Here is a 26,113-nt window from a genome sequence, read left to right on the forward strand (position 1 = left end):
CAGGAACCCAGAGCATCTTTCCTGAGAGCTAGGAAGCGAAGGTTCAGTGAGAGGTGAAATGGAGTCATTGGACGTAGAATCAGTTAATCCTCTGTGTAAGCAGGAGGAGGTTCATTAGTGTAAGTGGACCTGTGACACCCTTCCGGATGCAAATAACTATACCAGTATAAATTACCTGTATATTGGTATAGGGTAACTGCATCTACACAAGGGAGGTTTTATCCCTTTAATGACACTGACAGAGTTAAAACAGTATAATTTGTGTGTGTAGATATGGCTTAAATGACACACACACAAGGTGCAAATCACTGGATAGCCCAGACTGATGATCAATGGCACTCCCAACTCTATAAGTAGCTCTTTAGTACAGGAGCATGTGAACTATATTTAGAAACGCAGCTGCAGTGATGTGAGAAATAAGTCTAAAATATGAAGAAGGCAGACCCATGCAATAGACCTGGCCTCAGAGACCCATTCTGTATCATAGCAAAGCCGAAAGAAGGTACAGCCTCGCTTAGTTCTGCTCTTACCCCTGCTCACTTGGCATTACAATGGGTTGGCTTTCCTGGCACAAGCGCTCTGGGTGCCACACTTCTTTGCAGGACGAACAGAATTTCAGATTACAAGCTGGGCATTCTACAGGCACTGGTTGTTCTGAGTCGCTCAGTTCAACATGGCACATGGTCTGGCAGTCAGCAGCAGGGCACCACGTTCTGCACGGGTCCAAATGGACTTCTGAAAAGTAAATATGGAAACAAAGCTGTTTACACCTGCATTCATTATATACTCCTTTTTTTCACTCCCGTTACTGTTTTTCTAGTCACACAAGGCCTGACACAATGCCCACATAGATCTTTAAAGGATAGAACAATGCTTGCGTCAGTTGAACTGTCATAGTTCCCTGCTCCATAGTCAGCTTATCCATTTAAGGTACTCTTTGGAAAATCAAATCATATAAAAAGCTGATCCCCTTTCAGGGCTGGACTGATACTCAAAAAAAAAAATACTTAGCTACATTTTTACTGCTGTGATTCTAAATTTGAACCGCTTGTTATCCATGTCACAGACAACAGGACTGAATTACAAAAATAGGAACAGGTACAGCTACCGAATAGATCTGTTATAAAACTTCGAATGAATGAAGAATACTGACATGTACTCACCTTGCTAAGGCTGGGTCTACAGTACAGAGTTTTGTTTACAGAAGAGGCCTTCTGTTGACAAAACTAGGGAGTGTCCACACTACAAATGCGTTCTGTTGAGAATCTGTCGACAGAACGCAGCAGTTTTCCTGCAGAGTTCTGTCTTGACCATACAAAGCATAGCGCCTCTCTCGACAGATTCTGTTGACAAAAAAATAGTGTAGACACTCCGCAGGGCCCTCTGTCCACAGACAGGGCTTCTGGCTCACCGGGCTGCCCTGTATGCAGACCTTCCGGTTGGCTGTTCTGTCGACAGAGGGCATTGACAAGGAGGGGTCTGTATTAGGTGCAGATGTGTTCTGGAGGCAGAGGTTCTGTCAAGAAATATCTGTCAACAGTGAGATCTGTAGTGTAGACACAGCTTAAGTTCTTATCACTAAAAAACTAATATTGGTCATTTGTTGCCATGCAGTAGTTTCTGTAATACCATTGGTGTGGTATCTTATACACGCTATCATGTGGTAATGAGTGACAAATGTTGACCTTTGCTACTGTGCTCCTGTGTTGACTACAGAAATTTCAATGAAAACCCAGCCAAAAACAAGATCCTGCTGACAGTCACGCCATGATATATTTGATTTCACTGCTTTCATATCCACACTGAAGGAATCCAGGCTGCAAACCAAGAAAAATCTGTGCAAAACATCTGTTCAGAGTGGGCTGCAACTGCCAGTCATCCGTAACTCCTGTTCCAATGGGAGCCTCTGACACAATCAGAGGGGATGTGGCCCGGGAATGGTTGTGATTTGCCTAACTGTGAGAAGTAACTCAGCACATCTCGTGGGAAGCCTCTCCTGGTGGGACTCCAGTGGAGCTCACCCAGTAGAATCCTCAGTCAGGCCCAGTTGTTGAGAGAGCTCGATATCATGCAGTGACATTAGTTCGGGTCTCAAAAATAAAAGTACCCAATCTGAAATGCTGGTTAAAACCTTCTGCAAACTGTGGGGGAGTTGAAAATTTAAACTTAAATCTGAATTTCACACACCACTTCCACCTCTCTAATTAGCCAAACTAGTGTGTTATTTCTCGACACCCCTGAAGTCTGGAGGGATTCAAATGGGACCCGAGTTTTGCAACTGGTGCCCATCCCATGTGGAAATTAGCATTTTTGTCCAGTCTATTTTTTTCTAATGATGTTGTCATGAAAGCTGAATCACTGGAGTCCAAGTCCCACAGGAGGCTGAGCACTCTGCACAGCAAAGTTATTTTGAAATAACAGCCATTATTTCAAAATAACTATCCTATTGTCTACACAATGCAACCGCTATATCGAAATAATTCTGAAATAGCCGTTGGCTTATTTCGAAATTGGAGAACGTCATTCTGTGAGGATTAGTGCCTATTTTGAAACAGCTCTTTTGAAACAGATGCTGCTAAAACAGAAAATAGAGAGTATTTTGAAATAAGCCATAGACTGTCCAATGGCTCTATTTTGAAACAGGCTCGATTGTGTGTAGACACTACAGCTCCGTTTCAGAAGGGGCATGTAAATTACACAGATCAGAACTGGTTAATGAGGTGCCGATATGAACATTCAGTGCCTCATTAGCATAATGGCAGCCAGTTGCTCTTTCGAAACACAAACTGGCCATGTAGACGTGGGCGCTTCGAAATAAACCCCAGACTTCGAAATTCTCTTATTCCCAATTCATTCATGTCAGCACATCATTAACCAGTCCCAATCCGTGTCACTTACATGCCCCTTCCGAAAGGGAGGGATAGTGTAGACACAGCCTGCATTTCAAAACAGCTGTATACCTCTTCCAGAATAGGATATTTCAGAATAAGGCTGCTGTGTAGACATACCCTCACTGAATTCATTAGTGGCTGAGTGCTCAGCACGTCATAAGAGGGGCTCAGCACAGGATAAGATCAGTCCCCAGTAGGTGCTGGCCTATTATCCAATGTATCTAGCAGAAAAGTGTGGGGTTATTTTTCCTGGAAGTGTAGAGCAGAGAAACAGGCTGGTCCTAACTAATTGGCAGCCCTGGGCAAATAGGAGCTGCCAGGTGAGTGGGGCAGTGGGTACGCCCTCCCAGCTGCTGTGCCCTCCTGTGGCGGGGGGGGACTGCACCCTCCCAGCTGCTGTGCCCTCCTGCCAGGCCATGCTGCACCCCTGGCCATCCACAGCATGCCCCAGCTGCCAGGCCACTCAGCTGCAACCCTGTCCCTGCCCCATCCCCACATGGCAAGCGCCCACTGGTTTCGGCCTCAAACAGACTGGTCCATTTTGGCGGCCCCTTGAAATTGGCAGCCCGGGGGACTGCCCAGTTCACCCACCCCTATGACCGTTTCTGCAGAGAAAGCAAAACAAGTCACAGTGTTGAATGTACCCAGTTCTGGAAACAAGTTCTTTCAAAACTAAGATGGGAGAAAAAGATAGAAGAATGTCTGTCTTTGGCATTTGCTGCTTGTAAAGCTTATTGACTTTGTGGAATCTATGCAGCAAGATATAAATGATGCATGAAATGAAACTCCCTGCCCACCCACTACACAAAGAATATACAGATGGTATTTTGCAGTCATTGCTGTAATGTGCTATTTGCTTTAGCACAGAGCACAAATGAAACCAGAAAAGCCCTCTGAGCCTGCAAAGTTGTAGCTAAAAATATAAAGCAAACATAGCTCTCAGAGGCTGTTGAATACTGCTAGTGAGGTAGTGGTCCCTTGCCTGGTTTCCTCCACCTTTCCTCTGCCTTGCCACAACCTAGGCAACCATTCAGCTTCAGTTCCAAGAAAGAAAGCCTCCCCTAAACTGCATACCCACCATACCACCAGAGGTTGTGCTCCGGTCAGCCATCCCAATACAGTGAGGTACGATTTGGGAGACAGCCTGAGAAAATGCAGAATGGCGTATTTGATTCCATGGATAATACTTTTTTTCCTTTGTATTGAATACAATTGAATGCCTTTTACATGGTATTTGATGACAGTGTACAGTTAATAGTCCCATGCTTTGGATTAGACATAAAAAATGGAGGTTGGGGTTTGGGTCATTTGTTGTCATTAAAGATCCCATGGCAGATTTCACAGAAACAGAAGTAAAACCCATCTGTCCTGGCCAAATTCCATTCGGCCAATTGCATTCTGTCTTCCTCAGTTGAGATACAGTCTTCTTTAATTCACATCCGGAACTGTTGCATAGTTTTACTATGAAAGAGTAAAAAGTAGTATAATATAGCGTAATGTAAATCGTATAAAATAGTGCTGCTTTTCACTGAAAAGGAGGCTGCACTCAAGTGGTGGATTTGATTTGTTTTTAATTGAGTAGTACACAGCTCAGGACTAGGAGCCCACCATGTGAGATGCTGTGCAAATACATATGAAGACCTGCTCTTGGCCCTGAAGGCCTCACAGCATAAGCAGACAATCTAGGAGGAAGAGTAATGTAACAGAGATAGAATCAAAAATACGATATTCATATAAATCAGAGCGAGCACCAGGGAATTGGAGCATCACAAGGAGGAGGCAGCAGCATGGAGCAGCTTTGGAAAACTCAGCTAGTTGGCTATTGTGGGGAAGGAGCTTGGAGAGCCCCGGCTGCATGCTGGGAAAGGATGAAACTGAGGCAACAGCAGCCTTGGAGCAGTTCCCAGAAGCAGGGCAGCTTCCTGGTCCCCATGCAGGGAGCCAGACTACTGCTTGGCTCAATCAATAGGAGAGAAAAGTCTCCCAGCCAGAATCAACTGTGTGGGACTGGCAGATTGAAGAGGGCCTGAGCAGTGAGAAGGGCTCTCAGTAGCAGGTGGGGGGGTCCTTGTGCCATAGGGGTAGGATGTCCCCTCCTCAGGGTGAGTGTGGTTCCTCTTCTCTAAGCCTGGCTCCTGCTGCTGAGAGCAGAGGATTTGTTTGCGCCTGATAGAAGAGATACAGGTTTGGCTGGGGCTTTAAGTGTTTGTGTCAGATATAAGGGTAAAACTTGGTGATGGGGCAATGCTCACAAGTAAGGTTAAAATTTAACAACAGCTATATTTAGTAGAAGTCACCGACAGTTCATGAGCAATAAACAAAAGGTCAAGGAAGCCTGCAACTTGCCTGTGAAATTTACTGAAATAACTGGGGGGTGGGGTGGAGTATGCTGTGGGGAGTGAAGCGCAAACCCTATGGGGAAAGAGAGGGGGCAAATGCCTGGGAGAGGGGTCCCTGATGCAGCCACAAGGACTGAAATCAAAAAGTCACAGTGGTGTGTTAAAGTCATGGAATTAGTGACTAATGTGTATCCTTACTCATGAGCAAATGCTGGTAACAGCAAAAGGTTCCTGGCTGAATTAACTCAGTTCTCTAGCAGCAGCTGAAAGGCATCAGTAAGCCCATACATTTTGTTACGCAGCCTCTCTGTCACACATGCTCCAAACTAGACCTTTACTCAGCCTAAAATTAGAGACTTTATAATCCCACTTTCCAGAGGAAAGGAAGGATTTGTGGGAGGCTGTATATTACCACCAGCGGAAATGGAGTTTGGTGACCACCACCCTTCCAGTCTGGGTCCTGGACTGATGTGAGGTTTGCTCAGCAGGAATGAGGTCCAGGTCGGTTTTCACAGAGCAATTACCTGACCAGTCTTTTGAATTCTCCTTTAAAAGCTAACAAGCCTTTTATGGTATCTTCAGATTCTACTATCTTTACTATGGATTCTTCATCAGCCACTACCCCAATTGTGAATTCTGTATGAGGTTGGGAAAGTTTATTTGTAAAATGTTTAGACATCTCTAAAATAGAAGCATATTTCTTTGATTTCAACATTACTCTGGGCGGCCTACGCTGGTATGACAAGAGCTTAAAGACAAGACAATTGTTTAACTGACTGTGCAGCTTCAGTAGCTACACAGCTGAAAAGAGGGCTTGAATTCCTGCCTGCCTTCTGCACATAATCAGAGCAGTGGCTCTGGCACAGACGTTTTGGCTAATAGTATTTTCGAAAATATTCCTGCAGAAAGGGGTGGAGACTGTGGCTTTGTTGTGACACCAGATGTATACACTGATATAAGCAGTACTGTATACTTCAACCTCTACAATCAGATCCATGGATAAAAGACTCTAAGCTAAGTCTTCAGGTGAGTTGTAAGCATCTAAAAACTGGGAGTTAAGAATATCTGGGGGATGGGGAGCTTCCTCATTTCCCAGCTAGGTTGGGAATGATTACCTCTTGGCTAAGGACAAAAGCAGAAGAACTCTCACAAAAATTCTGCTGGTCTTTATCCTCTAGTACAGATACACCAGGGGAGACTTTCTTAAATTTTAATACAGAGAAGTTAACATGCAAACAAAGGATTAAAGCAGAAACAATTGGGAGAGCAACCTATAGCTGTAAATCTAATTGGGTAATTTGTACTGATGACTTACTAATTGAGCATCCTGATAAGGAACTGTGATTAGGAGGCTGGAGCACATGACTTATGAGGAGAGGCTGAGGGATTTAGGCTTATTTAGTCTACAGAAGAGTGAGGGGTAATTAGATAGCAGCCTTCAGCTGCCTAAAGAGGGACTACAAAAAGGATGGAGACAGGCTATTTTCAGTGGTGACAGATGAGAAAAGGAGGAATAATGGTCTCATGTTGCAGTGGGAGAGGTCTAGGTTGGGTATTAGGAAATACGATTTCACCAGGTTGGTGGTGAAGAACTGGAATGTGTTACCTAGAGAGGTGGTGGAATCTCCATCCCTAGAGGTTTTTAACTTGACTAAGGGCTTGACTAAGCCCTGACTGGGATGATATAGTTGGGACTGGTCCTCCTTTGAGCAGGGACTTGGACTTGATAACCTCCTGAGGTCTCTTCCAACCCTATAATTCTAACTGACTTGACCAGAGGGTACTCTATGGATCCATGATAAGCAAAGCCTGAAAAGCAAAGCCCATGATTTGGCATTTAAGAACTATTTATTGTAAAGAAACCTTTACAATCTCACCTCTATTTGATTTGATGATTTACAAGGAATGTGATTTACCAGAAATGGATCTTTTTATCTCCCAGGTCATGAAATTTGTTTGGAAGTTTGTCAAACATGCTAAGAAATGCAGACCCATCTATGACTGGCCCTTTTCATTTCAATCAAATATAATGACGTAGTTAATGTATTAGTTTCAGGTAATCCTGATTTTCTTCATAATATAACATTCCTAGATAATATTTTAGTTAATATGAATGCTTATTTGCCACCATCAGGATCCACCTGTTATATTGAATACTTATGGGTAGAGCTACAATCTGGTATTGAGATATTGACTAATAACTACCCAGCAGCAACATTTATTTTAGGTAATTTTAGTGTTCAATTTGGTATAGAAGATGAAAGAAGCATGAAATGTATCATATAGTTCATGCAGTCGCTGGTTTTTTTGCTCTCATCTCCAGAAATACTATAGATAAAACACTAAATACAGTGGTGCAAAAATTTTAAGTGATATTTTTTTGGTAGATTTTGGCTGGAAGTTCCTTCTGGTGGAGACGGTGAGAACCTGGTGGGACATGCTAAGGACACCAGGATAGGTGTTCCATCTCTATGGGACAGCATGGGAAAAGCTGCAGAAAGGTTCATGTAAAAAACTTGTGAATGAGGGTCAACATCATTAGCTGAAGGGAGAAGATGGTAGAGGTAGTTGGGACACAGTAACAAACCAAAACAGATCATTAGGGAGGGACAAAATTGTGGGAGATGAGCACAGATAGCTTCATCCTGATGTGTAAAACATGGGAAGCCCTGGGAGAAACTCAAATATATCTACAAGATCAGAACAGCAAGCCATGAAGATCATTTTAATAGGTCTATCTTTGGAGCCAGGGATGTCAGGCAGTGTGGAAAGAAGGAGGTTGTAGTCACAAAGCTGGAAGAGGAGGACAACTTGAGTGACATGATTTGCCTATTGCCTGTCAAAGAACAAGGACAGGTTTTAGAAAGATGATGCAGGAAGCAGTGGGAGGTTGGGACACAACCTGGGATATTTAGGGCAAGAGAGAGGAGAAAATCAAAAGGACAGACAAGTTGTAGATTTGAGTGGCTGCAAAGTTGTTGACAGCATCAAAGAAAAAGACAGAAAATGTGCAGAATGGAAATGGAGTTTGAACAGAAGGTCAGGAGTTCTGTTTTGACTAAATTATGTTTTAGCTGACAGCAAGACAGCCATGCGGAGATGTTCAGAAATCATTAACAACCTGTTCTTCACCTTTAAAAAACTGTGTTCAAATACATTAATTTAATTTTCTTAAGAGCAAGCTTCTTTTTTCACCCTTTAGTGCACTGATTTGGCTCTTTTAAAAGTTAGCTATATTCTTACATTATTTTTATCCAAAACAAACAAGGCCTGCGTTTACACTAGCAAGTACATTTGAAATTGAGATTGGAAGATGGCCTTCTTTTGAAATAACTCAAGGCACATCTTCACACACCCCGTGATCCTCCGAAAGTAACATCGAAAGAATGGGGGAGTTCCATTGAAGTTGGTCTCCATTCCCACGGCGGAAGAGCGACCCACTACAAAAGATCATTTTGAAAGATTATTTCAAAAGAGAGCAAGTATAGATGCTCCACAGACAAGTATTTCGAAAGAGGGAGTCCTCCATGGCTGCAATCAGCTCTGTGGCCCCACCATCCAGCTGTGTTTAAAGACGCAGGCTTCCACAAGCCTCAGGCAGGAAGCTGAGAGCACGCAGGCAGCAGTGAGGCCATGCTGCTCTTTAGTTTGCCAACCCCTGTGACACCCAGCCAGCCCCTCGCCCTCTCCGGACCCATGGCCAGCCACCCGGACCCCCGCCCACCCCAGGGGCTCCCCAAGGACAACAGGGAGTCCTCCCATGAGGCAAGCCAGCCCCTGAAGTGCCGTACCCCCTCCTGGACGGAGGCCGAGCTCCAGGACTTCCTCTCCCTATGGGAGGATGAGGAGTTCCTCCACCACATCGGGGTCTGGCACCACAACACCGTGGCAGTTGAGCAGCTGTCAAAGGGCCTGACCAGCCAGGGCCACCCCCCCTCCGCACCCTGGACCAGGTCTGCTCAAAAGTCAAAGAACAGCACCAGGGGTATTGCGAGGCCTGGGATGCGGCCAGGAGGCTGGGGGCAGCTCTCACAAGCTGCCCCTACTAAAAGGAACTCCACCACTTCCTGGGGCCGAAGGAGGCTGGACCCGCAGTCGTTGTGCTGGACACAGCTAAGGCTGACACTGAACCAGAGACGGTGACAGAGGGCGAGGAGCACCTGGGACAAGCAGCCAGCACCAGGTGCCCCCAACAGCATTGATGAGGGCTCAAGTGAGGGGGCCCTCGTCACTGACATCCCATCAGGGCCATACAGTCAGGCCCCCCCTCCATCTGCCTATGCCTCACCTGACTTCCTGGAGGGACCCACAGGTGGGTGGCATGCATGCCAGCTGCCCCAGGGCCTGGGGGGGGGCGGGTCCTGCCCAGGGTGGCTGCAGGCCTCCCATATGGCCATCAGCCCCGGTGCATGTGGACCTCGGACAGCTACGTTCCTTGGGCCCCGGGGGACCGACACATCTGGGACAGCACCATGGGCCGGGGAGGAGGGGGTGGAGGATGCTGCCCACACCGCAGCCCTGGGGGACCTTACTGGCATGCTAAGGGAGTAGCTCACCACAAAGCAGCAGGTCTGGGAACCGAGTTGGGGTGAATCTTGATGCCCTGACCCAGGCCGTGGTGGGCTGCCTAACCCTGGCTGCTGCCCCCTCACAAGCCACTCGTGCACCTGCCCCTCCCACCCCGACTCCATCACCCCCTGTCACCCAGCTGCCCTCCTGCCTGCCCCACTCTGACCCCCCCCCTCGGCCCCCCTTCTACCCAAGCCTGGGATTGTAGGACCTTTAAATTGCTGCCAGAGCCCCACGCTGTGTGGTCCAAGCAGCTCTGAGGGCTGGCTGCTCTAATCCTTTCTCTTCGGCCCAAGGCCCTGCCCCTTCTAGGAGCCCAGAGCTGAGCTCCCCCATTCCACGTGCCCAAGGGCCTGGCAAAGGCTGTCACCCACCTCACTCTGGGCCAGGAGGTCCCATCAGTGGATCCCAAGCAGAGATAGGTGCTGACTCCCTTTGGAGAGCAGAACTTAGGGGACAGCTTTCTCCTCAATATCTCTTCTTGGCTAACTTAGGTAGTGTTCCAGCTAGCGTGCTTGCTTTTGTCGATCTCCTTCTCGGGTGCCCTACTCTTAGGTGCTCATTCACTGTATAGGGAGCCTAACTTGAGGGTTTTGTATCTCTTAGGCAGGAGCTGGACTCCTTCTTAGCAAAAGAACTGGAGGAGCATTGTTAGGGTACAAACTAGTGAGTGCGAGCATGATGGTAGCGAGATTGCAAGTGAAACCATTCAAGATCTTGGTTGTTCAGATGTATGCACCCATGTTGAACCGTATGGAGGAAGAGATTGGGCTATTCTATAAGGACTTGACAAAGATGCTGAAGGAGATACTGAAGAGATGTTTTGATCATCAGAGGATATTGGAATGCAAAAGGTAAGAACAGATAAAGATTGGGAGAGAGCCACAGGAAGGTTTGGATATGGAGAAAGAAACAAATGAAGGAAGAAACTATTAGAGTTTGCTATGGAGCATGAGATGATGATCTGCAACACCAGATTCCAACAAAAGGACTGTAGGAAGTGGATATAGCAACCAAATGCCGGGAAGTCCAAGAACGTGATCTTGGATATGATCTTGGTAAGAAGAAGATGGACGTGGACATGATATGATCTTGATAAGAAGAAGATGGGTAACATCAGTACAGCAGTGCTGAACTTTCCAAGGAGCTGATATAGATTCAGACTATAGTCTAGTGATCACGAACATCAAAATGAAACTCAAGAGAAAGTATAAGACACAGTTTAAGAAGAGAAGAGACATGGTGAGGCTAGGTGAGGAAGAAATAGGGAATGCATACAGAGCAGTGCTCGAAGGGAAGATCAGGAATGTGGGCACAGGGAAAGACATAGATAAGAGAATCACAGGGATAGCCATGGTGATAGAAGAGGCAATTGAGCAGATGATTCCAGAAGAAGAGAAGATCAATAAGAAGTGGATTAGTCAGGAGACACTGAAGTTGGTCCAAGAGAAGAGAGTGCTGAAGATCAGAAGGGATGTTTCTGAGAGGGTGGGACAGCAATATAGAGTAAAATGCAACGACATAAGGAAAGCAGCCAGAATGGATCAGGCGAAATGGCTAGAGGTGCAGTGTGAAGATATAGAGATGTACTACGGCTAGTGTAAGACCAGGGAGGTGTAAAACATTATTAGAAATATTAATTAGAAATGGCAGCCAAAGCAGATGGCAATCAAAGATGAGAACAAAAAGGTGCTCATGAACACAGAGAAGGTTGTGCAGCCATAGACAAGATATTGCACCAATCTGTACAAAGCACAGTTGGACCCAAGTTTCTCAGAGAGATTGATCAAAGAACTGAAAGAGATCTCTCTACTGAGCATCGAGAGTGAGACCAATATTTTGAAGGAGGAAGTAGAAAGAGCAGGGAAATGACTAAAGAACAACAAGGGCCCTCAAAGTGGTAAGATCACGGGAGACAGTATGATTCAGGAAATACACGGACTATGGAATATAGAGTGGAAAGAAGGGGAAGGCACCTAAGGAAAGGACAAAATTTGTGCTAGTGACAAAAGGCATTGCAGTGCAAAAATTTTGAGGAGTAAAGAGGCTTCGAAGTTGCCCAGGCACTTCGAAGTACCAGCAGGTAAGCCACGGCTACGTGCACGCTGGCGCTTCAAAGTTTAACACTTCGAAGGTGCTGCAGGGGGAGAATTTGCTCCATGAAGTGCTGCATATGCACTGCAGCAGTTCATTAATAATCTCCCGAACCCTACTTACCATGCTCCCTTCGAAGTAGGGAGCTAGTGTAGACACAGCCAGAGCAAGTTTGAAGGTGACGGATAAGATCCGGAAAAACAAAGCGATTAGCTTAAGAACAAAGGTGAGCATCTTGAAAATGTGTGTATTCAGCAGTATGCTGTACAGATGTGAGACATGGGTGATAATGAAAGATTTGAAGAGAAGGATATAAGCATTCAAGAGGACTTGTTATAGGAAGATCCTGAGAATAGGGTGAATGCAGAAGATCACCAATGAGGAATTATATAGGAAGATACAGCTGAAAGAGAACCTACTGCGGAAGTGTCACGTGACTGGATTTTTATATTGGATATAGAAGACATTTTATGTGCCCAGTGTATCTACTGACCCCAAATATTGTGCTTGGGGGGGTCCATATGCGGTGTCTAATGAAAGCTGAGGATGCCCTGAATCTGTATATGCTATTTCTATGTGTGTATTGTGTCTGTAGGTACACTTAGAGGTTTTAGCTCTGTAGTTGTATTAGCAATGTTTTAAGATTCACAACAGAAGGTTGGAACTCAGCCCCAGACAGGGTAATGAGCTTAACAAAGGTTCCTACATCAAACCCACATCTCAGAAATTTGGGACTTGTCAATGGAATGCAGCCTGCGCTGAGCAAAGAAATTGAAATCAGATGCCCAGACATCCATTCCACCTAAGAACATAAGAATGGCCATACTGGGTCAGACCAAAGGTCCATCCAGCCCAGTATCCCGTCTGCTGACAGTGGCCAATGCCAGGTGCCCCAGAGAAAGAGAACAGAAGACAATGATCAAGTGATTTATCTCCTGCCATCCATCTCCTGCCCTTGTACTGAAGGCTAGGGCACCATACTTTACCCCTGGCTAATAGCCATTTATGGACCTAACCTGCAAAAATTTATTGAGCTCTTTTTTAAACCCTAACAGAGTCCTGGCCTTCACAGCCTCCTCCGGCAAGGAGTTCCACAGGTTGACTGTGCGCTGTGTGAAGAAAAATTTCCTTTTATTAGTTTTGAACCTACTACCCATCAATTTCATTTGGTGTCCCCTAGTTCTTGTATTATGGGAAAAGGTAAATCATTTTTCTATATTCACTTTCTCCACACCATTCATGATTTTATATACCTCTATCATATCGCCCCTCAATCGCCTCTTTTCCAGACTGAAAAGTCCCAGTCTCTCTAGCCTCTCCCCATATGGGACCCGTTCCAAACCCCTAATCATCTTAGTTGCCCTTTTCTGAACCTTTTCTAATGCCAATATATCTTTTTTGAGGTGAGGAGACCACATCTGCAGGCAGTACTCAAGATGTGGGCGTACCATAGGTTTATATAGGGGAAGTATGATTTCTTTTGTCTTATTATCGATCCCTTTTTTAATAATTCCTAACATCCTATTTGCTTTACTAACTGCCGCTGCACACTGCGTGGATGTCTTCAGAGAACTATCCACTATAACTCCAAGATCCCTTTCCTGATCTGTCGTAGCTAAATTTGACCCCATCATGTTGTACGTGTAATTTGGGTTATTTTTTCCAATGTGCATTACCTTACACTTACCCACATTAAATTTCATTTGCCATTTTGCTGCCCAATCACTCAGTTTGCTGATATCTTTTTGTAGTTCTTCACAATCCCTTTTGGTTTTGACTGTCCTGAACAACTTGGTGTCATCTGCAAACTTTGCCACCTCACTGCTTACCTCATTTTCTAGATCATTGATGAACAAGTTGAACAGGATCAGTCCCAGGACTGACCCCTGGGGAACACCACTAGTGACCCCCCTCCATTGTGAAAATTTACCATTTATTCCAACGCTTTGTTTTCTGTCTTTTAACCAATTCCCGATCCATGAAAGGATCTTTCCTCCTATCCCATGAGCGCCTAATTTACATAAAAGCCTTTGGTGTGGGACCGTGTCAAAGGCTTTCTGGAAATCTAGGTAGATTATGTCAACTGGGTGCCCCTTGTCTGCATGTTTATTAACCCCTTCAAAGAATTTTAACAGATTAGTTAGACACGACTTCCCTCTGCAGAAACCATGCTGACTTTTGCCCAACAATTCGTGCTCTTCTACGTGCCTTGCAATTTTATTCTTTACTATTGTTTCTACTAATTTGCCTGGTACTGATGTTAGACTTATCGGTCTATAATTGCCAGGGTCTCCTCTAGAGCCTTTTTTAAATATTGGCGTTATATTGGCCGTCTTCCAGTCATTGGGTACCGAAGCGGATTTAAAGGATAGGTTACAAACCACTGTTAATAACTCCGCAATTTCACATTTGAGTTCTTTCAGAACCTTTGGGTGAATACCGTCTGGTCCTGGAGACTTGTTACTATTCAGCTTATCAATTAACTCCAAAACCTCCTCTAATGTCACTTCAGTCTGGGAGAGTTCCTCAGATTTGTCACCTAAAAAGGCTGGCTCAGATTTAGGAACCTCTGTAACATCCTCAGCCGTGAAGACTGAAGCAAAGAAATCATTTAATCGCTCCGCAATGGCACTGTCTTCCTTGATCGTTCCTTTTATATCTTTATCGTCCAAGGGCCCCACTGCTTTTTTAGCAGGCTTCCTGCTTCTAATGTATTTAAAAAACATTTTACTATCATTTTTTGAATTTTTGGCTAGCTGTTCCTCAAAATCTTTTTTGGCTTTTCTTACTACATTATGACACTTAATTTGGGAGTGTTTGTGTTCCTTTCTATTTTCCTCACTCGGATTTGACTTCCACTTTTTAAAAGCTGCCCTCTTCTCTCTCACTGCCTTTTTAACATGGCTGTTAAGCCATGGTGGTTCTTTGTTAGGTCTCTTACTCTGTTTTTTATTTGGCGTATACATTTAAGTTGGGCCTCTAGTATGGTGTCTTTAAACAGTTTCCATGCAGCTTCCAGGGATTTTAGTTTAGTTACTCTACTTTTTAGTTTCTGTTTAACTAGCTTCCTCATTTTAGTGTAATTCCCCTTTTTGAAATTAAATGCCGGAGTGTTTGACCGCTGCAGTGTTCTTCCCAACACAGGAATATTAAAAGTTATTATATTGTGGTCACTATTTCCAAGCGGTCCAGTAACAGTTACCTCTTGGACCAGATCCTGCGTTCCAGTCAAGACTAGATCGAGAATTGACTCTCCCCTTGTGGGTTCCTGTACTAGCTGCTCCAAGAAGCAGTCATTTAAGGCATCAAGAAATTTAATCTCTGAATCCCGTCCTGAGGTGACATGTACCCAATCAATACGGGGATAATTGAAATCTCCTATTATTACTGTGGTTTTATTATTACACCTGCCATGTGAATGACTGGGGCATGCTAGCAAAACCCAGCAACCAATGGCATTTTGCCACAGCAGCTCACCTGGGTTGGACGACATTGACTCTCAAGGGCCTGATGGGAGGAAGAAAGGGGTGTTTTTTCCCTCTCCAGGAAAAAACTGTAGAAGGAGCCTAGTAGTGTCCATCTTGAGAAGAAGTCTTTTGATTTCGTTTCTGTTCCTGTTCCAAGGTTCCGTGTTCCAATATGCTGACCCCAGCTGGCCAGATGTACAACTCTCCAGTAATTAAAACTATGCAACCTGGAATTTTACTCTTTATGGGATGGACTTTCAGAGATGTTCAAGAATCAGCATAGAACATCACTGGCCTGCATCAATAACTGCAATTGATGTACCTAAAGTATCGCTTTAACAATTTTTCTCTCTGATCCTGTTCTTTCTTGCTTTGCAAATAAACCTTTAGATCTAAAGGATTTTGGCAAGTGTGTTGTTTCTGGGTAAGATCCAGGTATATATTGACCGGGGACTGTGGCTGGAGCCTTTGGGTCCCAGAAGAATCTGTGTGGGTTGGCTGAAATAGGTTAATAACCTCTCACCTGACTTTGGGGGTTGTTGGTCTGGGCTGGTATAGCAGCTGGGAAGTCTGTGGGTTTGCTTGTGTGGCTTCTGGCTGGCCACTGGAGCTGGCAGAGGTACTTTTGTGGCTTACTGGATTTGCCTTAGTGAGAAGGAAATCCCAGCCTGGGGCTGTAAGTGGCCCAGTTTTAAGCAAAGATACCCTGGAATGATTTTTCTAGCTGTCCCCAGAAACCCCATCATATTACAACGGTTATACAATGGAAGATACGACTATTCGGGCATATCTGCAGAATGAATGACGAACAAAAAGTCAAGACCCTGGTATTCAGCATAATGGATGGTTTGAATAGGTGAGGAAGACCCCACAGAGAATGGGTAGATGATATAGTTGATTGGTGCAGAGCTAGTCTACAGAAACTAAACCACTCCACACTGGACAGGGAAAGATGGAAGGAAATAGTGAGGGAGGCATCAGACACCAACAGGCACTGAGTCTACGGTTGATGATGATGATTTCTTAGACTGGCAGGGGACCTACAAATAAGAAAATGCAATGATGAACCTCGCAATACCTCAGGCCCCTTTGACTGTAGCCCAACCTGTGGAAATTATGGTCAGAAATAACCATACATTTTGCAATCTGCATTTGACTGATTTCTTGGTTTTACTTTTTATAGTGACATGTAGCACTGAAATTGCTTTATAACAGCGGTCTGTTGCAAAATACAAAACAAGAATATTTAATATTGTTTGCCTGTGAAGAAGTTTCATACTCTATTTAATTCAGCAGATGGACACAGTATTGTATATTACCTTTTCAGCCATTGTATGTTTATACTTTCTGATAGCTTTGTTCATTCCCGTATCTAAAGAAGAGTTCCTTTTGTAGTAAAAATTAAGTATAAAGGACATTTGCGCTTAAGCATGAATGTCCAAACACAATTACCTAAACTTTCCAGGACAACTAAATTATATGCAGTCAGAGTAGGGTAAAACCAGAAATACTGTTACACAATGTGCTCCTTTGGAAAGGGCTGCAGTTACCAGACACATAGATAAACTCAATAGGTTGGAAGTCAACAATGCTTTTGTAAAGGGAAATCAGTCCCCAGCTATTTACTAGAGTTCTTGGAGGAACAGAGGAGTGGAGGGTCAACAAGCACGTGGACAAGGGAGATCCAGTGGATACAGAACACTTAGGCTGGGTCTACACTTCAAAGGGGGCACGTTAATCAGGGTGATGGGGGATTACTAAGGAAGTGTTGCAGTGGTTACACAGCACTTCATTCGGCTAATGCTCCCCTGAAGCAACTTAGAAGTGTCAAACTTCAAAGTGCGGGCATGAGTGGGGAGTGAAGGCACTTTGAAGTAGCGCAGGCATTTCAAAGTGCCCACAGCTATACGCGTGCCAGCACTTCAAAGTCTGAAGCTCTGAAGTTGCCACAGGGGAGAATTAGCCTAATGAAGTGCTGTGTATTGACCGCAGCACTCAGTCAGTAATCTTCCAACGCCCTGATTAACGTGCCCCCTTTGAAGTTGGGGGCAAGTGTAGACAAGCCCTTAGGCTTTCAAAAAGCCTTTCACAAGGGTCCCTTACTAAAGGCTCATAAGGAAAATAAGCAGTTATGGCATAAAAAGGAGGGTCCTCTCATGGCTCATGACAGTTAAAAGATAGGAAGACAAGGGTAGGATTTCAGAATGAAGAGGGGACAGTGGTGCCACCCAGGGATCAGTAATGGGACTGGTGCTATGCAACATATTAATAAATGAAATGAGAAAGGAGCAAACAGATTTTGCAAAGATTGCAGATGACATAAAATTATTTAAGACAGTTAAATCCAAAGCTGATTGCTAAGCGTTACAAAGAAATCTCAGTATGTTGGGTGACTTGACAGCATTCTGGCAGATGAATTTAAACGTAAATCAGTGAAAAGTCATACACAAAAACAAAAAAGCAGTCAAGTAGCTCTTTAAAAACTAACAAAATAATTTATTAGGTGAGCTTTCGTGGGACAGACCCACTTCTTCAGACCATAGCCAGACCAGAACAGACACATGAGAGAAGAATCTCAACTACACATGCAAAATACTGGAGTCCAAATTAGCTGAGGAAAGATCTTGGAGCCATCATGGATACTTCTCTAAAAACAACTGTGAAGAGTGCACCTCTAGGCAAAGAAGCTAACAATGCTGGGCACCATTAGGAAAGGGATAGATAATAAAACAGAAAATATCATAATGCCACCACATAAATCTGTGGTATAGCCACAATTTGAATACTGACTGCATTTCTGGTCACCCCATCTCAAAAAAAAAATAGATATAGCAGAATTAGAAAAGGTACTGAGAAGGTTAACAAAATGATTTGGGGTGTGGCACAGCTTTTGTACAGGAAGAGAATTAAACACTGGGACTGTTTAGTTTAGAAAAGACATGACTGAGGGTAATATTATAGTCCAGGGAACCAAATAGGAAGATGTTATTTACCCTTTGGCTTTACATAACCCAAAACCAAGGGTAACAAATAAAATGAATAGGCAGCAGGTTTAAAAACAAAAAGATTGTGTTTCTTCATCCAAGGCAGAGTCAACCTGTAAATATTGTTGCCGGGGCAGCTGTGAAAGCAAAACTATAACTAGGTTTGAAAAGAATTAGCTAAGTTCATGGAGGAAAGATCAATTGATGGCCACCAAAACCCAGCACCAGGAGTTTCTGAACATCTGACTGCCAGAAGCTGGAACAAGATGATAGGGGATGGGTAACTTAATTGCCTTTTTCCATCCTGTCCCGTCCCTCTCAAGCATCTGGCACTGACCACTATCAGAAAACATGTTAGTGGGCTAGATGGGTCTCCACACAGTATTCCTACATTCCTGATGTTATTGGCTTCTTTGTAACAAAGTTGGAGTTAGTGATAATGAGCCAGATCCTCCCATTGTAAAACCAGGAAAGAAAAATCTTTGTGAGAGTTCCATTCCTGAGATTTCCTCAACTCCTTTTTATCGTCCTATCATGCAAACTGGGATTGCCCCACATGGAGGAGCCCAAGCACTGCAGATTTCCTAGGATACACGGAAAACCAGGGACACCCACATGGATGCTCCATGCCTCCATACCACTGTCAGCTCCTGGCATCCTACCCTAATGCAAAGAACATCTGTTCCCCCTACAGCAGGGGTCTGCTGCCCCCATTCTATCAAGGATGTCCCCTCATTGCATCTATCCCTAAAACCAAGGATAAAGGACTCATCAGGAAAGATAGTCCAATCCCAAGGACAACCCCAGGCACAGATTTGCACATATTGGCTAACACACTAAATCAAAAAGTTGCCCTGTTGGTCCTGTTCCTAAAAGAGTCCATGGGAGGTTTGTTATCAACTTGAGCGGGGATAGCATCCAGCCTACTCCTGGTAGTTAAACTATGTCAAAATGAGGGCCTCCCCTGCCCGAGGTGACGGTGCACTCTGGTATTCAGTAGCAGCCTCTCACCCCATATTTTAAGTCAAGATAGATATAAGAAATAAATGGTTCACACCTCGTTCAAATTTCAGTCGCTGGTATAACTGAAACTGGTCAACAGGTACCAAACAGGCAATCTGAAACGAGAAACATAAGAATAGAAGAGATGTTAGGAAAAGAAAAAGCCAGCCAGCCTCTCATGACTGCTCTTTTGACTGTGATCTTCCTTTACTATTTCTCCCTCATTTTCCTCAATCCCTTTCTTTTCCAGATCTAAATCTAGTTAACTGCAGAGCACCCGTATTTCAGGTTAACATATCCCAGGAACTTAGTCCATGTTTATTACTCTTCCCCAGGAAATAGTTTGTCATGGGTGCTTTATTTACTTCCAGCTTCCCAATTTGTTTCATGCGGCTGTATCATTAATGAAAGGTGATGGGTTTCCAACCCAGGTTCTTTCATATAAAGAAGAACAACAAGAAAAGTTTTCCTCTGCCAACATCCTTCAAGTTCGGTGCCTCAAACCACCTCAAGGGTACTGACAGGGGAGTCTCCATTCTTTGGTCTTTTGGCTAAGATTGACAACAACAGTTTTGCGGGATATTGTGATGTGCACCTTTGTCCACTGGAAACTGGACTAAACTTACCCAACTCTTTTCATGGAGGCAATGAAATGGGGGGCATTAACTGGCATGTGTGACTCACTACCAATGGCGGCTGAATTTGAACTGGTGACCCCAACGTGAAGGATTGTATACTTCACTAGTAACCTCCTAGAAAGACATTCCGTTACCCTAAATTTTCAGATTGCTAGCCAGATCCACAACTGGTGCAAACTAGCCTGACTCATTTCAGTCAGTGAAGGCACACTGATTTATACCAGATGAGGATATGGCCCCCTGGCTCTTACATTTTGAGCCTGTCACCTGTATTTATCCACCACTGTAATTTGTTTTCCATAATTCTGAAAAAAATGCTATTATGCTGCCACAGTGTCTTCTCTTTTCTCTCAAGCATATGCCCAACTTCTTTCATTTTTCCTGTTAAATTAGGACCTCATTACAGAGATGCTTCTGTTCTTACACATAGAAATGAATAGCATCAGAGGGTGCGGAGGGCTCCCTGAACTTCTTATGAGGCCCCATAGCATTGTGCCCCAGAATCTAGTAGTGAACCTTTTCCTGTCCTCACTGAAGCAGTAAGAAACATTTGGTTGGCGTGCCCTCTGCTTGTGGGAAAAGCAATATAAAACAGACAGAAATGCAAGTTATCCTTCTGATAGTGTGGATTGCTTTTGCCACTGGGAAAGAGCAAAGAATGTATTTGTTCAAACCAATTAACTGCCATTTTATTAAAAGGTATGAATCAATCCGTCTGGAACATAAAACTGCTGTCTGCAGTTTATGGGCTGCAGAGATTTCTGGGGTTACAGGTCTATGAGACCCCAGTGGCAATGCAGGGGTTCAGCCCACTCTGAGGACTTAAGCAGCATTATCTCCACCAGGAGTCCCCTGGTAGCAGTAAATGTTAATGCAACAACTACACAAACCCATACCTACAGTGTAGTTGATAGGGTTGGCAATATTTGAGGGGATTAGCTCAAATAACCTTAAAGACCAGCTGTCCCTGTTCCCAAGTACCTCCAAATGGAAGAAAAAGCTGTTCTCATAGCTTTACTTAAAGTTAATGAATATACAGTAGAATGCACGATGGGCCAAAGTTCATTGTAGACTTTACTCCTGCCATGTAATACATAAATATTTGCTCTTTTGGAAAAATATCCAACTCTGAGAAGAAAATGTGTTAAAACATTAACAGATGCTATCATTAAAAGTTCAGCCTATAGAAAACACAAAGTCCAAGAAATTTCTTTATGGAATAAATTCAGAGAAAAATCCTACCATGATCCTATTGGTTTCAATGGGTTTCACTCATACCCTATTTTATAAAAAAGGAGGGGTGAGAGATCATGTACAGTAGTCCCTTGAGTTATGCAAGGGTTCCATTCCCATGCACCCTCGCATAAGTCGAATTTCTTGTAAGTTGGGGGAGGCTTTTTTCCCTACCAGAACACACGTTCTGCATCTGGGGAAGCAGCAGGAGCACCTGGAGCTCCTTTTGCAGGGTGAGTCCTGGGTTGGTAGGGCAGTTGAGGAGGGTTAAGCCTGGCAGTGGGTTGGGGGCATAGGAGGTGGACAGAGGGTTAAGCCTGGGGTGGGTTACGGCTGCAGCAGGACAGGGTGGAGCTGAGCCAGGGCCATGTGGCCCTGCAGGGGTTGAGCCAGAGCTGGCTGCAGGTGGGAGACCTGGTGCAGCCCCTATAAAGAGCAGGCAGCCAGCAAAGACCCACATGAAGTTAGCTGCCTCCTGCAAAGGTGAGTGAGTGTGTATTGGGGAGCAGTGGGGGAGACAGAGGATGGGGGCTAGAGGTGCCTGGCTCAGGGGAGTGGATGGGGTGAAAGTGGGGGGGCTGGTGGTGCCTGGCTTTGGGGAAGGGAGGGGCTCGGGTGGGGGTGCTTGCCGGGCTCATGGGACTTGGGTGGCTGGCCCCAGCATCTATTCACCCTTTCATTTATATGCATCTTACAAACAGAGGTTCCCAAGACTCCTGAGAAAATAAAACAACAACAATAGCTAAATAACAGCACAGAACATGGAAAATCCGGACTGGTAGCTGTAAACAAACTTTACAGGACCATGCACATTTGGCCACACCTATGATAAACCATCATCCAGCTAACTAAAATCATGCTGGATTATGGATGTTGACAGACAAAAGAGTGCTGAACTAGAGAGGTTCAACCTGTAGCTGCTAGTGCTGTGAATTAAAAAGAGAGTAATGAAATTATAATTATTATTTATTCAGGCCTTGGCACTTCATAGGGAAATGAAAGTGGCACATTCCTGTCACAAGGAAATTTTAATCTCAGTTACATCTAATAAATCAAAGACGACAAGCATCAGACGGGAACACTGTGAAGTAAAATGTTCATCTCCTCCTATCCTGGCATTTCTTAGGCTGTTAACTTCTCTCTTACCCATCCATTGCATTTCTACTCCCACTCTCTATAACCCCATCCACTTCACCCCAAACACCCACACTCCTGCACCTCTATGTGCACCCAGAGCTTCCAAAACAATTGGGAATCAGAGCTGGGAACCAAATCTGTAAAAAGATGGATTAAAACCTGATTAAGGAAGGAGAGCAGACATGCACCAAAGGAAAATACCAAATTTTGTTCCAGGTTAAGAAATTATCCAACCGAAGGAGGCTGGTTTAGAAATGCGAAAAGAAATGTCTCAGAGATGTTTAATTAAATTGAAGAGCCAGTGAAAATGTACATGGATAGCAAGAGGCCCATTGCTCTTCTCCTCTGAAAAGCTGTAAAGAACTGCATTTGAGATTCATCATACTTTTTGGCTTTTAAGTTTTAGATTTTCTACACATAGTAGGCACTTGTGCAATGCTAAAATATTACTGGAACAATATAACTGTAGCTGTGATAGTGCCTCTCCCACAAAGCAGAGATACTTATGGGCAATGTCAGTAAACATATGGAGCTTTTTTTAAACACCAAATGCCCTGTGACATCCACGCACACGTCCAAAAGTAGGGGTTCTGAATGAATCCTATAAAGGTTACGGTAGCTGGGGGACACCATAGGTCCCTGAGGCAAAAATAGGAAGAGAGGAGTATGAAAGGCTCAAGTCACAAAGGACTAGGCTGCCTATTTACTAACAGTCCTTAAAGCAGGACAGCACACAGAAGCAGCTGGGAATTAGTCCTCGCTTGTGCCCTCCCCAACATTCCCTCCCACTGCTCCAGTGGCCAGCATACTGCAGGTGGTGGAGCCAAAGCGCTACCTATTCTCCCAGCAGGTGCTGTGTACCCCTCATAGAGCCTCAGGCTTGCAATGGAGACTCAGGACGGTCACAGAGGAGAATGGATCTTACCTTATGTTTGCCCCTGAGCAGCTATGTAGACCAACCATGCCCAAATCTTGCTCAGAGGGAGGTTGCTCACAAGAGATGATGGTCTAGTAAAATGTATGTTTGAGCAAACGAGTGCCTCTCTCAGAACAGCAGCACAAACACCAGGAACCCGGCTACCACAGGGAGCTGCACCAGCCAGTAACTCTCTCTGACAAAAGCCCTATATCCATGCACGGAGGCTGTATAAACTGTTGCATATGAGAATGTAAGAACATCATACTGGGGCAGATCAAAGGTTCTCCTAGCCCAGTATCCTGTCTTCCAACAGTGTCCAACACCAGATGCCACAGACGGAGTGAACAGAACAGATAATCATCAAGTAATCCCTCCCTTGTCATCTATTTCCAGCCTCTGACCGAGGCTAGAGCCGCCATTGATGGTCCTAACGTCCATGAATGTACTTAGTTCTTTTTTGAACCCTGTTAAAGTCCTGGTCTTCAGAACATCCTCTGGCAAGGAATTTCACAGGCCTACTATGTGCTGTATGAAGAAAAACTTCCTTTTGTTTGTCTTAAACCTGCTACCTATTAATTTCATTTGGTGATTCCTAGTTCTTTTGTTATGCTAACAAGTAAATAACTTTTCCTTGTTCACTTTTTCTGCGCCAGTTATGATTTGATAGACCTCTATCAAATCTCCCCTTAGGCTCCATTTTTCTAAGATGAAAAGTCCCAGTCTTTTTTAATTTCTCTTCACATTGGAGAAGTTTAAAATCATTCCTCGTCTCCTTCCACCCAGCAAACATCACTTCTACAGAGAATTCAACTAAGAAAGCCACACCTTAAGTGTTTAAAAGCACAAAATGTATAAATGGCATAGCATTTCTCGCAGAATATTATTGACATCACAGACTACAGGAAACACTTCTAAAAGTAAAGATCAAATAAGTTTAACTTGGGTTAGGTTTAATGGGGCAGAAAGAGGTTTTAGTCTCCTCAGTGTCTGAGACAAAGATCACTCCAATCCCCTCCCCCACTAGACAGGGCATACACTAGTTTCATTATAAAATATTCACCTTCTCTATTAAAGAGCTGCTCATTTTGGGAATAAGGGGATTTCAAAGTCTGGGGTTTATTTCAAAGTGACCTCGTCTACATGGCCAGTTTGCGTTTCAAAAGCAGCATTTTCAAAGCATGACTGGCTGTCATTATGCTAATGAGGCACTGAATATTCCTAACAGTCCATTATTAAACAGTTCTGATACCGGTTATTTACATGCCCCTTCCAAAAGGAAGGGGTAGTGTAGCCACAGCCTAAGTAGTGTTCAAAACTGGTTCTTAAAGAACAAAATATATTGTCTGAGAAGACAAATTGTTTGCTTTTTAAAATGGTTCTATTTATTTTAAAACAGACCCTGCCTTCACCTGATACTGCTGTTTTTTCTCATTTATGCATGCTTTTAAAATGGCTATGCTACAAGTAAGCTGTAGCCTTAATGCAATGTCCAAGATTTCACCACTGGTAAAAAAAATTTCCAACAGAGCATCCTTCTGTTTTGTCACAAAACGCCATTTCATCAAAATCAAAACTTTCAGAGGGAATGTGTTGATTTTCATAATGTTTCATTTAGAGAAAAAGAAAACTTTTGAAAGGCAGCTGCTCAAGAAGGTTAAAATGCAATGTATCAGTTTTTCATGTTGCAGTATTTTAGAAAATGAAGTAGTTTTGTTTTAATGAACGTATCAATCAAGCTCCCTGACTCCCCAATTATTTTAAATCTAGTTTTGCAGAAAATTTTAAGTTTCCAAATCACAACATAAACAAAACACGTCTCCACATTTTTCATGGATGAGAATTCCTGTTCCAGCGCCGATCTAGCTAGAACTTATCTTATGACAAAATATGGCCAAATAGTAACACACTCTATGTCTGGGTGAAAATTGGTTATTTAACTAATAAAAAAATGAAGTTGTGGGTTTTTTTTCCTAGTACACCAATTCTACCACCATTGCCAAGCTGATGAAAGCAGGGAGCAAGCCGCCTAAAAGTAGGGAGCAAGCTGCCTAAAAGTAACATTTCAAATTGCAAGTGTCCTGCTTGCTGACTATAATATAATAACATACTTAAAAAGCCATCAGACTTATCCTTTGGCTGCTGTTGCCTGTAATTTAAGCCTGCCTGTGGCCTTACTGTGTGATAAACAACAGGAAAAGCTTCTCAACAATCCATTTAAGTATTCCTCCAGAGTAACAATTCACAGAACACTATTTATCTTGGCAAATGATTTCACGTCCACAGATTTTTCGATATAATAAATCAGACCCATCAGCAAAACAGCGCTTGCTACGATTTCTATGAATGGCATACTTCCCAGGCCATTTCGGCTGGAATGAAGAAGAATCATTCTCTTGGAAACTAGAATACTTTTTGGCAACATATCATTTAACTGATTGATTGATTTGATTGATTTCAACCCTTTGGAAGGAAGCCAGTTAATACTGTGGATTATTGGGTCAATTTCCAGATTTGGGGCAATGGAGAATGCTGTACCAGAGACAAAATGAGGCTTTTGGTCAGAACGGGATGGAAATGGGTCTGTAAGGAACCCTCACAGCTCTACTTCCTTCACATATGGAATCTACTCTTCCCCTATTGTAGTAGTATAACAAATATGGTTTTTCTATAACCATATTGAAAAGCCTTCCCATTCATACAGAATGAAGAGCAGCAGGCACCATTAACTGTAAAGCCAGAGGTCACATATTTACATTCCATCTAAATTTCGTTACAATAGCATAACACCAGGCTGTTAGAAGAAGGCCACATCCTAAGGCCACCCACTATCATCTGATAAA

General features: G+C 43.8%; 1 protein-coding gene across 1 annotated transcript in view; it reads right to left on the reverse strand.

Moving 5' to 3' along the window:
• The window catches only part of RNF144B (ring finger protein 144B), an 80,119-nt gene that overhangs the window by 7,824 nt on the left and 46,182 nt on the right, over positions 1-26,113 (reverse strand). The window contains exons 4-5 of the mRNA XM_074985898.1: positions 19,402-19,462; positions 531-735 (exon numbers count right to left, since the gene is read on the reverse strand). Coding sequence (XP_074841999.1) covers positions 531-735; positions 19,402-19,462 — 266 coding nt within the window. The remainder of the gene's footprint in view (positions 1-530; positions 736-19,401; positions 19,463-26,113) is intronic.

This window comes from Carettochelys insculpta, chromosome 2, assembly GCF_033958435.1.
Source record: "Carettochelys insculpta isolate YL-2023 chromosome 2, ASM3395843v1, whole genome shotgun sequence".
NCBI lineage: Eukaryota > Metazoa > Chordata > Testudines > Carettochelyidae > Carettochelys > Carettochelys insculpta.